A 14,308-nucleotide genomic window follows, 5' to 3' on the forward strand; every position below is an offset into this window, starting at 1 on the left:
TAATGAGCGCCATTACGGAATTCTGTATTAGCAGGCTTGACCATCTGTCCTGGGGGGATTATATAGAAATGTGAAAAAGAAAAGGCTCAGGCATAAGAAACTAAAAAAAAAGCAATGAATATAATTAAGTGCGCACTCGTATCGCAATCATAGCAACAATTGAAAAAGTTCCGCAAATCCTTCAATCGCTGCTTTGATTGTGATATGAGTGCGCCCATAATTTTATTCATTGCTTTTTTTAAGATTATTGGCTCCGCGTCGCCTGTTCGCCTAAGAATCCACTATTAACTGTAGTGTATTCTGCATCAGGGCACTATCAGTAAACTTACCGGCTGCACAACACCGAGGCGCATAGTACGTCATATCACTCTGCGGAATATCCTCGCCAAACTGGGCCGCAAACCGCTGGAAAGTTCCCAGACATCGGGACTGCGGTCCAGGCGAATCCGCGCTGCTCGCAGCTGCAGCCTCGCTGGCACCACCTTCCGGATCAGGTGGTGTAGGAGGTTCTGTGGCGGCAATCCCCATGCTGTGAAGCTAGGCTCTTCCTTCGTTGCCTTCAGAGACCACCCTAAGGCAGAAACACAAAAGAGTTTGCAACAGTGTCGGTGCATAATATGTGCAGGGAAGATTTCAAGTCAAACCTGTGCCATAGCGCTTCAAAGTTGAGGGTCCAGCAACTCGAGCCATAACAGTACCAATCTCAGGGTACCTGGTGAACCTTAGAGGCAATTTACACGATGGCAGGATTCATCCCGTGCGTGATGCTGCCATGGAGATTAGATTCAGTCACGTGAACTAAAATTTTGATGAGAATGTATCCCGCGAGCTATCCCGGGAATGTCCAGGTGCCATGAGGGGTGGGGGGGGGCATTCCATTGGCATTGCGTGGACTGTTTTGTAATACACGTGCTGTACGTGCATCCTGCCGTGTGCATCGATTTTCGTTTTTCCCGTACAACGGAAAGCTCTCGGGCACACACGCTTCACTTCCCACCGAGATGCCCTGCCGTCGTGTGAATCGCCTCTAAAAAGGTACTTGAACCCGGACCTTGTAAGGAGCCTTGGACTGTGTAAGGCGTAGTGGACTGCATAGTGCATCTTGGATCAGATAGGGCGTCTGGACCTCCTCGCGCGTCTCACATTAGAGTCATTTGGCAGGTCTATCTTGGTCTGCACCCAGTGTGCAGATTCGAATCCAGCACCGCACACCATCATTAATTTTGTATGCATGATAAATCAGCAGGCTTTGCCGCTGCGGGATCACACCAACGGTCCGTTTGGATAGGCATGCAATAGCATGTGGGATGCTGTGCCATTGCACTTGAGATGTCATAATTACATTTGCTCGCAGGGCGCAGTCACCCAGTGTCAGGGAGGTGTGCAAGCTAGGTTGGGTATATACATGCAGGCAAAGGGAGCGTTTTCAGGCCTACTCTCGTAAGTAGACAACCCTGAGAGTTTCAACATCAATTTTTTGTCTTGCAATGAGTTTTATCTACTATCAGGACTTGCACATTTTTTACTGATTTACATCACTCATGTTGCATCTGCCTCAGAAATGATGTTTTCTCATTAGAAAACAATTTTTTACCCCAGACCCCTGTACAATTACAAGACAATCCGTTATAAAACAATTTTGTCTTTGCACCCCTATACAAGACAACATGAAACACCGATTGACCTATCCATGGTCATTTGCTTCGTCTAGCGATGAGGGAATCAAATGTGTGGGTCACTCCCAGCAGACAGTGACGTTATAAGTTGACGAATTCTGTCCACAAACGAATTATCTCATATCCGGACATGCATGTATGACTGGTAAATGCAGTTCGTCAGGGGATTTCGGATCGTTGTCTAACAATGAGGTGTGTGTTGTAACCGATGTCGTACTAACGAGGGTTGACCTGTATTGAGAGTGGCAATACTCGCAAAAGAGATGCGAGAGGGTCACGGAAGCGGGTCAATATTTTTCACATTATAGGAGAATCAATGAATGTTTTAGATCGATCACAGTCTAACCTGTTTTTCATGCAACGTGACGAGGACACGAGGAGAAGTAGTTGATGCGGGTCCCGCAAGGCATCGCTCACGCACGCATGAGAACATCCACGGTAGAATAAAATGTGCTGCTGAGAATCACCTAACAACCGATCGATCTTGAAATACTACACTATCGAACCAAGCTAGCAATCGTATTGCAAAGATAGATTCACCACATTGGCTGTAGAGTGCCACGCAGGAAAGACGCCACCCACAAATAATTGGCTCCTAATTGACCTAACGGTAAAAGCTAGCGGGGACTGGCACGATGCTGAATGGCGATTAGAAACAAACCACAGATCAACTACGACCAGGGTGGCTATAAAAATATAAGGCGGTATCCACACTACAACAAAAACCGCGTACAAGTCACTTTTCCTTGTAAGTTGTCATGGAGAACCGTGGGAAACGGCGCGAAAGTGAAAAAGTCGCTTGAACGTAATCAGCAACTTCCGAACCCCGATACAAGGCCACTTTTTACTTTCAAGTAGCTTTTCCAGGTTTCGGAAGTAGGTAGTTGTTGAAGTATTTGTTGAAGTATCTTGAGAAAATGCCGAGGGTTGTGTTCTGTGAAGAGCTGGAAGGAAAGCTCATTGAGCTGTGGGCTGCAGAACAGAAAGCGAGCAATGGGACGATGAAAAAGCGGTCGGTGAAGGAGAAGGAGATTGCCGTGAAGTTGAATTTATTCGGCCGCGAGCTGTATGGCGATAAATTCCAGAATGAGATCACAGTGCCGATTGTTCACAACAAGCCGGACAACCTACGTACCAAGGCCAGGGAGCAGTACAAGAAATATCGCCGCCACACCGCCACCGGCTCTGGTGCTCCAAGCGAAGACTCCGGCGATGCCGAAATAGATCTGGAAGCTGCTTGCAGAGCTTGGGGTAATTTCAAGACCTGGCACTCACTATTCAAATTGGTGCCGGGATATGGCCCCATTACGAGTCTTAACTCCGCTGCCCTGCCCACTGAAACTGCCGTGGAGACCCTACAGCGACCAGCTCCTCTTCGTTTTGGAGTGGCCAGCTCTTCAAGTTCAAGTCCACTTGAAAACCCATCCAGTGGTAGTGCGCCACCAACCCCTGTGATACCTGCACCATCACCATCACCACGCACCGTGAACATGCACCATGGGGGCCAGTCTTTTGGCGATGACACCGACCATTTTGCACTGGATGAAGCAATGCTTGCAGGGGCCAGTGGCAGTGCAGCTGCCACAGCAGCAGTTACCAGCGCATGCAGCACTCCAGGTCGTCCAGCGGCATACAAACCAGGATCCCATGGCCAAGCATCCAGGAAGCGGTCAAGACACATTGTGCTGGACTCTGACTCGGAGAGCGATGAACATGGGTCCGACAGTGACCATCACACACCTGTCACTCCCACCGAACAGCCAAGTGTGCGTACAGCGGCGGGGAAAAATGAGGCAACCAAAAAGACAAAAAAGACGAAAAGAAAAGCTGCAGGCGAGTCCTCTATATCCGATGCTGTCACCAAGTTGTGTGACACTCAAGTCCAGCTGCAACAGAACCAGCAAACGTTTTTGGCTGGAGTTATGCGGCAACAGCAGGATCATACGCAAGCGCTGATTCAAAGCCAAATGAAGTTCACGGCGGATCTTTTCAAGAAGTGTACCTCTGATGATTGATTTGCTCACGACTTATTCACTATCGTACAACTTGTGATTTTGTTTTTATCTCTTCAAGCAGATCTTCATATTTTGTTTTGACACGTGTATAATAAAATTATGTTACCAAACTGGTGGCAGTTTCTAGTTTGTACTCCCCTGTCCTTTTTTCTCCTTCACTATGAGCATGTTGGATATTATGAAGACTTGGTGTGTGGCCGAAGAACTACTGCACTTGTCGTTTTGTTGCATTCACTTTGCGTATACTGTCTTTTTCTCGCTCCAAGGTTTTGTAACTTTCAATACTTGCTCATTTTCTGCATACAATTGAGTAGCAATTATCATCGTGTGACCAGCAGCAGAATTGAATTACATGTACTACTTTCAGCACATTCAGTGGTCCAATTTATGTAGTGGTGCCAGTGGTGGCAGGTGTGCGAAGACACACTGTAGTGAATACTGTATGAAATTATCTATCGGAATTCTTGATTCACATTGATATGAGATGAGGTGAGGTTCAAACATTGTGAACATGGCGAGCCAAGCAATTGCGAATGTCAATTGCAGGTGATGATAGCAACTCAGCAGGTGGCAATGGTGCATAATTTGCAAGGCAAGGCAGGTATCCTGAATGCCTTCGTTCAATAATGTTGTGGAGTGCACAACTCAGCATGCCAGCTCGGCTGGCAAATTGAGGATCACAGCTGTTGCACTTGGAAAGAACTGCAAAGCGTTCTTTGGCTCGTCCAAACGCGCACTCCACTACACGTCTAGTGCGAATCTGAGCCCAGTTGAATGACTCTTGCTCTGGTGCCAGGTTGCCATCATCTCTGAAGATACGCATCAAAGTTGTAGAGAGTGGAAATGCGCTATCTCCCACCAGATATGGGCGAATGGTTGTTCCATCCGGGCAAAGCCAGACAGGTGCGTTGAGCCAAATTTTGTCATCTATATTCCGCTTCAGTTGACTGATGTTATAGACAGCAGCATCTCCCGCTGAGCCAGGCGCACCGATGTCCACATAGGTAAACAGACCACGGCTATCAACACACGCTAGGAGAAGGATTGACGTGTAGCCCTTGTAGCACCAATAACGGTCACCATACAGAACTGGCTTTGTTATCTGCGTGAAAGTCCCATCCACAGCACCGCAACACATTGGTAGATTGCTCAACTCCTCGAAACGTCTCATGGTGCGTAGGAGTTGTGGCCCAACAGGAAAGACGATGGACTCTTGCGCGACTTCAGCATAGAGGGAGTCGATAGTCTGGTGGACAATTTCCCCAACAGTGTTCGAACCAATGAAGAACAGGGCAGCGATCTCAGAATATGTTTCAGAGTGAGCAAGAAAATACAGTGTTATGGCAAGGCGCTTGGCGGGGGAAATCGTCTTTCGAAGATGTGTTGTGTCCCTCTCAAACAAATGTCGATATCGGCACAGTAGGAACTTGAACGTCTTCTTGCTCATCCGAAAACTAGATATCCAAGCCGATTTCCACCAACGCCTGGACACCAGCCTCACGCTCTCCCAGTTCCCCAGCACTTCTCGTTCCCAGAAACCTCTGCCACCGTGGGTTTCATTTTCTGGATGAGCGGTCCACAATTGACGGCCAAGCGAAGTAGTGCTTGCACTCAGGAGCAGCAAGAGTCCTGCTGTGGGAAAGAAAGAAGATTCTGACTGTTCATCCATTTCCAAATCGCGCGTGCAGTCAAAAAAACTTGATCGGCTCAATGATTGGCTGAGGTATGTCGCAAACAGCAACCTCTTTCGTCTTCGATTGTCCATAACTGGAGGCATTCTCCTCTCGAATCAACAAACAGGGAGACATAGGTAGGAACAACAAGATAAAGCCTCCACGAACAAATTTCTGAGTCGATGGTTTCTCTTTCAGATCAATGTGGAACTCTCTGAGATAAAATTTTGAATATGAGGGGAAATTCCCGCGGGCTCTCCTCAAAAGTCACGTTTCACGCTGGCTGTTCTTGCGAGTGTGGATGCAAGTGCACTTGCACGCCCCTTGAAAGAGGACGCTACTACGTTTCACACCTGTAGTGTGGATAGGGCCTTAAAGGGGAAGTATACCCTAAAATCAAATTTTCACCAGTTGTAGTCTTCTGGGTGCTGAGTCGAATGGTCTTGGTCCGAGGAAGCTGCGACGCTCCCTTCCTACTTGAATCCCAATCGAACTCGCGCACTTCCACCGAAACTGGGTGACTGCGCCCTACTAGATGGGGATTTGTATGCAAAATGTCACTAAAAGCGCCATTTCGTTCTTATAAGAGCATGGATGACCGCGATTGGCCCATATGTTGTAGTCTTTTGGACGCTGAGTCGATTGGTTTTGGTCCGAAAAGGCTGCGATGCAGCGTTCCTCCTTTATTCCCAATCGAACATGGTTGAACAAGCGGTCACGTGCTCCTGCGTACGCCAGTCACCTGGTCACCGTGCCTGCTGGGTACAACTTACTAGCCTGTTTGACCTTTTTTGGGTGCAGTCCTGTCACTCGAGTTGAACTCGAGTTGAACCTTGGTGTGAAAGTTGTCGCCTGCTGGCGTGGTACCAGGGGATTTGGGCACCCAGGAGCACGTGACCGCTTGTTCAACCATGTTCGATTGGGAATAAAGGAGGAACGCTGCATCTCAGCCTTTTCGGACCAAAACCAGTCGACTCAGCGTCCAAAAGACTACAACATATGGACCAATCGCGGTCATCCGTGCTTTTATAAGAACGAAATGGCGCTTTTAGTGACATTTTGCATACAAATCCCCATCTAGTAGGGCGCAGTCACCCAGTTTCGGTGGAAGTGCGCGAGTTCGATTGGGATTCAAGTAGGAAGGGAGCGTCTCAGCTTCCCCGGACCAAGACCATTCGACTCAGCACCCCAAAGACTACAACTGGTGAAAATTTGATTTTAGGGTATACTTCCCCTTTAACAATTTAAAAAATAGTTTGAGCGACAGAAAGTATTAAAAGTTACCGGTAGTTTCTGAGAAACTGGTAAAGTCTTAGGGGGCGTTCGTTTTGATCTACAGGTTTGGGTAGAAACTACTTCTTACGGTAGAGGTGTTCGTTTTTTGAAAAAAATTCTACTCAAGAGGGTAGATTCTACTTTCCTCTACCGGCTTGTAGTGATTTGCGATAAGCCTCCGGTTTTAACGATTTGTTTTACGGAGATTTTCCATGTGTTTTGAAATTAAATTATTTGCATTCTTTTATGATAATATGTTATTTGATATTTCTTTGCATAAATATGTAGCGTACGGTACTCGATTAGTACCACGTGGATCTACGTTAGGTTTGTCCACTTTTGCTTTTTTTTTTACTGAGCCTCTTGTACGGGCAAAATAACACATTTTGTGAAGAATCAACACATATATAAAAACGAATCATCATATACAGTATTTTACAGAGTCTGTCACTCAGTAGGATCACTGCATTGTGCAGGTTCACTGGATGCGTGCCTCCGCCGCCACTAGCACAGCAGGGGACTCAGGCATGGCAGGAGCAAACATGCTCCTTGAGCCACGCAGGCACATAGCACCACAACGCACCAGGGCAAACCCAAGGCGGCAGCGCAGCAACCCCACCACAACGCACCAGGGCAAACCCAAGGCGGCAGCGCAGCAAGGAGATAACCTGCCCGTATGGCTCCTTACTCTTCTCAGCCAGGAGAGAGGCGATCCGCGTGAAAAGAGCATTGGCATGCTTGCCATAGCCACCAGAGGCAGAGAGCACAACGGGCACGAAGGAGGCATGCTCAACTTCACGTACTCGCTCCTCGTACTTCCGGCGCTTTTCCTGTTCATGGCGTCTGTAGCTAGCAGCGAGGGAGGTGGCACGATTCGAAGACGCAAAAGGGTTGAACACCCGTACATCAATAAAGATGCGCTCGAATCGGCCACCCCACACACCACTAGCCGCAACGTCCAGCCGAGCTTGCTCCTCCGTGACAGCTGTGCGATGGCGGAAGGCCTCTCCGGTGACGGGCTGGAGGTGGGGTTCCACTGTCACGTTGTGAGCGACCTGCCTTAGAGCTCTGGCGGTGATGTCCCTCACCTCGTTGTGTCGCAGCGTCGGGAAGCCACCAAACGGGCACGACAGGGCGTGACTCACATTCAGCGGCTTACTGCACACGCAGAGGCTTGGGAGCCGAGGAGGTGTCCAGCCGTACCGGAGGCACAGGCCATCCCGGAAATCTCCCTTGCTGAGTGTGAAACCATGGCGGCTGAGGGGGCGGCAGGTCAGCCAGCTGGATGCACCCTTTTCTGAGGCCAGGTCGAGAACAGGGGCCAGCTCCCGGTGATCCGAGCGAAGAGCGTCAGCCATAGACTTGAACGCGCTCCGCTTCTCGGCCCGAACCGTCGCCTTGACCGTCCGGAGCTGAGTCAGAGAGTCGCCAAGAGACGACTCCTGCTCCAGCAGGCGAGACACGAGGCTAGCCGTGATCCTTCGGGATGAGGTGTACTGTTCAGCCACTGAACAAGGGTCTGCCATACCCAGTCCCCCAAGCCGGCAAGGCAGAGAGAGTAGGGAGCGAACAGTTGTCCCAGGTGGAGCCTGACCCGTGATGGCCGGGATGAGCCGACCGCTGATTGCGTGTTCCAGCGGTTCAAGCAGGGACGGCGGTATGGAGGAGGTCCGGCAGAGGAAGGACCACTTGTTTTGCAGGCCCTGTGTGAAGGCGGAGTAGGCGGCCTGTGGCTGCGATGCAGCGATGGTCGTGAGCTGCGCAACTTCCTCACACCAGGTGGCGACCTTGGACTGGACAAATTGTTCCATAAACTCATCCGTGCCCAAAGGTGCACCAAGGTGGCGGCAACCATCACACGTGACCTGCACACCGGTCCCCTCGAACATCTCGATAGCAGCTGCGTACCTGGAGGGCTTGACCAGGAGGAGTGACTTCTGGGCATTGCAGTGGTAGCCATACCCAGGACCGTGGCTGACGAGATTGTCCCACCATTGGCGAACAGGCGTTAGCTTGCCACCGGCTGCAGCATCGTCCGCATACCAGCCCTGTTTCGCACCAGGCACTGCAACTTTCTTGATGAGCGGGAGGACTCCAAGCGCATATACGGGCATGGCCAGAGGGTCACCCTGAGTGGTACCCTCGCACGATAGCAAGCACTCTCCATCAACGAATAGGCGGGATGGTTGGCGGTAGGTGTTGATTGGGTACTCATGCATGCACGTGTCTTCCTTTACCGTACACCATTCGTGTCCTTTGCCGGATATTTGTACTCCTTTTATTGCACGTTGTAATTATTGCATGTTTGTACATACGCTAACTTTGGCGCACTACACATTCTGTATTTTCTCTTCTATAATGGCACAAGGATTCAGAGAATCCTTGAGTAGTCTAGACATTAGTCTTCACCATGCGGTTTGGCCTTTCGGTGTTCTTTTGCAATGAATAATAACAGTGTAGTCTGAGTAGTTTTCCTGTGGATTCCCGGTGGATTTTAGAATTGAGATGTGCTAGACGCATCAATTGGTGACCCCTCGAAACGAACTCGGATGTCCTCCTCGGGCTTAGGAATGGACCAAGCTGTCACCCCTGCTCGTGGTGACCTTAGCAAAGGTCTCTCTTCTCGACTACACTCGCCATATCTGAACAAGACAGTGCAGGACAGTACCGGTAATGGCAGCGATCCTTCAAGCACCGCTACTGATGTAGCTACGAGATCCCAACCTGCCGCTGCAGCACAATGGGATCCTGATCCTCGTCCTGAGACAGTATCAACCGTTAATTTGAAGATTCCACCCTTCTACATTCAAGACCCAGCTCTGTGGTTTCTTCAGGTAGAGTCTCAATTTATCACACAACGAGTAACTAGTGAGCGCTCCCGTTTCCACCATGTGGTTGGTGCACTGCAACCGGAGATGGCCATGCAGATAAGGGATTTACTGCTGAACCCACCCAGCGACCGCCCTTACACTCACCTGAAGGAAGCATTGGTCCAGCGTACTTCTGCCTCTGCTCAGCATCGGATCAACCAGCTCCTATCTGCTGAAGAGCTTGGTGATCAGAAGCCTTCTAACCTATTGCGCAGACTGCAACAGCTAGCTGGTGATACTCCAGTGGATAGCCAATTCCTCAAGGAGTTATTTATGAAGCGTCTGCCCGATCAGTGTAGAGTAGTACTTGCAGCCAGTCGTGAGTCTGATATACAGCAGTTATCTCTGCTAGCTGACCGTGTCATGGAAGTCATGCCACCCCATGTCCGTGCTGTTACGGTGCCAGAACCCGTTGCTGAACCTCTGGCGGAGTTGCGTGCCGAGGTCGCAGCCCTCCGCAGAGAGATGCAAGATTTGAGTACTCGTGGGCGTTCAGCATCTCGATCGCCCACACGAAACTACGGCCGTTCGCGCAGTTCGTCGCAGTCCCGTAAGTCCTCAGGATTGTGCTGGTATCACGACAAGTTTGGCGACAACGCTCGTCGCTGCATCCCACCCTGTGCCAGAGCAGCTACCTTTGTGCAGCCGTCAAACTCCCAGGCCGGTCGGTGAAGGCGACCACTGCCCCCGGCCCTGCACCGTCTCGTCGCCGATTATTCATCCACGATCGCTTCACCAAGCACGATTTCCTCGTGGACACCGGCGCCGAGGTCAGCGTTATACCACCATCTGCCACTGATTCTCGTCATGCAGTTGATTATGCGCTACAAGCAGCGAATGGTTCTCGCATACCGACGTATGGTACATGCTCAGTAACGGTGGATTTCGGCCTGCGTCGTAAGTTTCAATGGGTGTTCATTATTGCTGATGTGACATCACCTATTATCGGTCCAGATTTCCTGGCACACTTTCGGTTAAGTGTAGATCTACACGGTCGTAAACTGTTAGATGGCATCACCAGTCTGAGTGTGTGCGGTCTAGTCTCGTCCTCCGCTGAGCCGACGTGTTGTTTGCCAGTCTCTGGTGATAGTTCGTTCAACGCTCTTATTAATGAGTTTCCATCTGTCACCCGCCCCTGCAACTACGACACACCTGTGAAACACAACGTCGAGCACCATGTGGTCACCACGGGCCCACCGGTATTTGCCAAGCCTCGCCGTCTCCCTCCTGATCGTTTAGCTGTAGCTCGTCGGGAATTTGACCACATGCTCGCTGCGGGCATCATACGACCATCGTCCTCCCCATGGGCCAGTCCATTGCACATGGTTCCCAAACCAAACGGTGACTGGCGCCCATGTGGTGATTACCGTGGTCTGAATCGTGCAACTGTGGCTGACCGGTATCCGATACCGCACATCCATGATTTCTCTGCCAATCTTCATGGCGCCTCAGTCTTCAGCAAGATAGACTTGGTTCGGGCGTACCATCAGATACCAGTGGCAGAGGATGATATCCCGAAGACGGCCGTTACGACCCCATTTGGTTTATTCGAATTTGTTCGTATGCCCTTCGGACTCCGGAACGCAGCCCAATCATTTCAACGTTTCGTTGATCAAGTGTTGCATGGCCTGGATTTCTGCTTTGTGTATATTGACGACATCCTAATTGCCAGTTCGGATCCTGAGACGCACCGCACGCATGTCCGCTTGGTCTTACAGCGTCTGCAAGAGCACGGCCTCGTCATTAATCCTGCAAAGTGCGTATTCTCTGTTTCTACCATTGAGTTCCTCAGCCACAACGTCAGTCGTCATGGTATTGAGCCGACCTCCCAACGTGTTCAGGTTATTCAGCAGTTCAAACCACCAACTTCTCTCCGTCAGCTTCGTGAGTTCCTAGGTATGGTGAATTTCTACCGTCGTTTCCTACCTAACTGTGCCGCCGTCGTGAAGCCTCTCACGGATCTGCTCATCGGCAAACGTAAGCATGACTCCTCGTTCTGTTGGACTGAAGCTGCTGAATCTGCATTTGATCAAGTGAAATGCCTTCTAGCTGCCACTACATTATTATCGCACCCTAACCCTGAGGCACCCATCAATGTCATGTGCGATGCATCTGACTATTGTGTCGGAGCTGTGCTTCAGCAGTTTGTCGATGGTGCATGGCAGCCGCTAGCTTTCTTTAGCAAGAAGCTTTCCCCTACTGAATGCCGCTATCCTACTTTTGGTCGCGAGTTACTGGCTATGTATCTAGCTGTCAAGCACTTTCGCCACTATGTTGAGGGCCGGTCATTTCATATCATGACCGATCATAAGCCGCTGACCCATGCCATTCACTTGCCGTCAACTCGCCATTCTCCCCGTGAGGCACGACACTTGTCCTTCATAGCCGAATTCACCACTGATATCCGCTTTGTCAAGGGAACTCGGAACGTCGTTGCCGACACGTTGTCACGACCACTGGATGCTATTGTCCAGCCATCCTCAGTCGACTTTGCTGCTCTCGCCACCGCTCAGAGTAACTGTCCTGAATTCATCGCTCTCCGAAATAATGATTCGTCCAGTTTAGTGTGGCAAGAAGTTGCTTCGCCTGTCTCTTCTCAGTTGCTATGGTGCGACACCTCCACTGGTTCACCTCGCCCGTACGTACCTCCCGACTTCCGCCAACCCGTATTCAACATGCTGCTTCACCATGCGGTTTGGCCTTTCGGTGTTCTTTTGCAATGAATAATAACAGTGTAGTCTGAGTAGTTTTCCTGTGGATTCCCGGTGGATTTTAGAATTGAGATGTGCTAGACGCATCAGGCTCTACCGGGAAAAAGTTGGTAGAAACCGGTAGAAGTTGGTAGAGCTACGGGATTTCCAGCAAGATCAAGGATTTGTACACAACTCCATAAAAAAAAGAAACATTTCACGTACACATCGTGTAAACTACTAGATCTGGTAGAACAGCGTTCGTACACTTGCCTCTACCATCTACCTCTATCGGTAGAGTGACTCTACTCTACTCTACCAGGTAGCTAAAAACGAACGCAGCCTTAGTGGTAAAAAAAGGACATGTACTACAGAGCTGGCAACTGAAATCCGACCCCCTTGCCGGCGCGTCGCCCCGCCAAGGGGGTCGGATTTCAGTTGCCAGCACTGTATGTCTATGAGTATGAACGTATGATGTATGATGTAGTCTGTCAACACTCAACAGACAGTCACATGTCCACTTGCACTGAGTAGATCTACATCATTACATGATTGTACTGCATGCAGTACTGGATGAAGTCTTGATACTACTACTAGTACTTGATACTGATACTACTACTAGTGATAGTGTGCATATCACTAGTACTGTAGTAAAGGCAAGGGCTTGAAAGTGATGACGTCAAAACGGCCAGAGAGTAAGTTAGTTGACATCAGATTTCTATTTTTGGATCCACTATAAGGTGTGACTTTGCTATTGCCTAAGTATGTGGGTGCATAGCAACCCACTCATGTCGCATGCAGGTGTGACTTTTTATTTCGCCACCAGTTGTAACCCCGCCCCCAGTAGCCAAATCAGTCAGTTTCACTGGCTACATCACCATGCTGTGAGTAAGACCGCTTGAAATGTGCTTGGATCCATACAAAAACTGGATCCAAGTGGATCCAGTTTTTGAATTTTTGAAATTGTTGCTATGCTGTGACGTAGCACTTTCAAGCCCTAACATGATCGGTTGGACGCCCGTGCCTGTAGTCAGTAGCGGACATGGAAATCCAGATGACCGAGGCCGGCGCCCTCAGCGGGTACAGAATGCGGCGTGCAGTGCACAAAACGAATAGTCATTGCCACACTGCAGCTTCGTGCGTTATTTCCAATCTGGCGGAAGGGAAACCAGACAACTAAGCGTAGCTTCAACACCTCGATGTTTACTCAGAACCCCCAGGTCTGTAGTCAATTCCAGGAGGAGGTAGACAAAGCACTGGCAACGCAACAAACGCAGCAGGGAACTGTTTCAGCTGAGGCACGTTTCGGAGGTGTGAGGGATGCACTGGAGTCGGCTGCAACAAAAACAGTTGGATATAAAAAGAGAGCCGAATGTAGCCGAAAAGCCCATGATCCTGGCATAGCCCTTCTATCAGCCCAACAAAAAGAACTGCGGGTAAAAATCGACTCGACAAAATGCCCAGACGGGAGGAAATCACTGAAACGCGATCGGAATCAGATATTACACCAGATACGAGATATCGCCCGGAACAACTCTGAAGCCCGCCTGGACTCCTTCGCTCAAGAAGTAGAGAAGCTGAAAAACAATGCAAGGGTCTTCCAAGCAGCCTCTTTGCTGCGGCGGCAGTCTCCCGCGCCATTGGTTGTTCATGACGCTCTTGGACGGATAATCGCCAACGATAAAGAAGCGGCAGAGAAGGTAGCTGACCACTTCAGGCAGCAGTTTCGGGATCCATCCGCAGTAAATGATATTCTGAGACCGCTGGGCTCGAAGTATCTTGAAGATAGGATCAGCGCTGCGGAGGTTGCCCTGGCAATTAGATTACTGAAATCGCAGAGGGCAGCTGGGCCGGATGGCATCCCCGGGGACCTGTTCAAGCATGCTGGTGAGAGGGTCGCACATGAGATCGCTGCCATTCTAAACCAATGTTTTGCGGATGGCAGTGGAATGGATCTTGGATGTGGAACACTAATCCCGCTCCCGAAACCAGGGAAACCCAGAGGGCCGCTAACCAGTATCAGGCCAATAATACTCTTGAACTCTATACGCAAATGCCTGTCAACAATCACACTTCGCAGGATTATGCCAAAGATTGACTCCTACCTAT

The 14,308-nt window shown here is 49.9% G+C and overlaps 1 protein-coding gene and 1 long non-coding RNA gene across 2 annotated transcripts; both read right to left on the reverse strand.

Annotated features, from left to right (window-relative positions):
• Positions 1 to 333: 333 nt before the first annotated feature.
• Positions 334 to 2,358, reverse strand: LOC135820615 (uncharacterized). The gene is made up of 2 exons (XR_010554140.1): positions 2,023 to 2,358; positions 334 to 571 (listed from the first exon to the last, which is right to left on the reverse strand). It is a non-coding gene; the product is annotated as an uncharacterized LOC135820615 (long non-coding RNA).
• Positions 2,359 to 4,187: 1,829 nt separating this feature from the next.
• LOC135821735 (uncharacterized) lies at positions 4,188 to 5,138 on the reverse strand. Its single transcript, XM_065334734.1, has one exon. The coding sequence runs from the start codon at positions 5,136 to 5,138 to the stop codon at positions 4,188 to 4,190; it is 951 nt and encodes a 316-aa protein (XP_065190806.1).
• Between the last annotated feature and the right edge of the window lie 9,170 nt (positions 5,139 to 14,308).

Source organism: Sycon ciliatum, chromosome 7 (genome assembly GCF_964019385.1).
Source record: "Sycon ciliatum chromosome 7, ocSycCili1.1, whole genome shotgun sequence".
In the NCBI taxonomy this organism is placed as follows: Eukaryota; Metazoa; Porifera; class Calcarea; order Leucosolenida; family Sycettidae; genus Sycon; species Sycon ciliatum.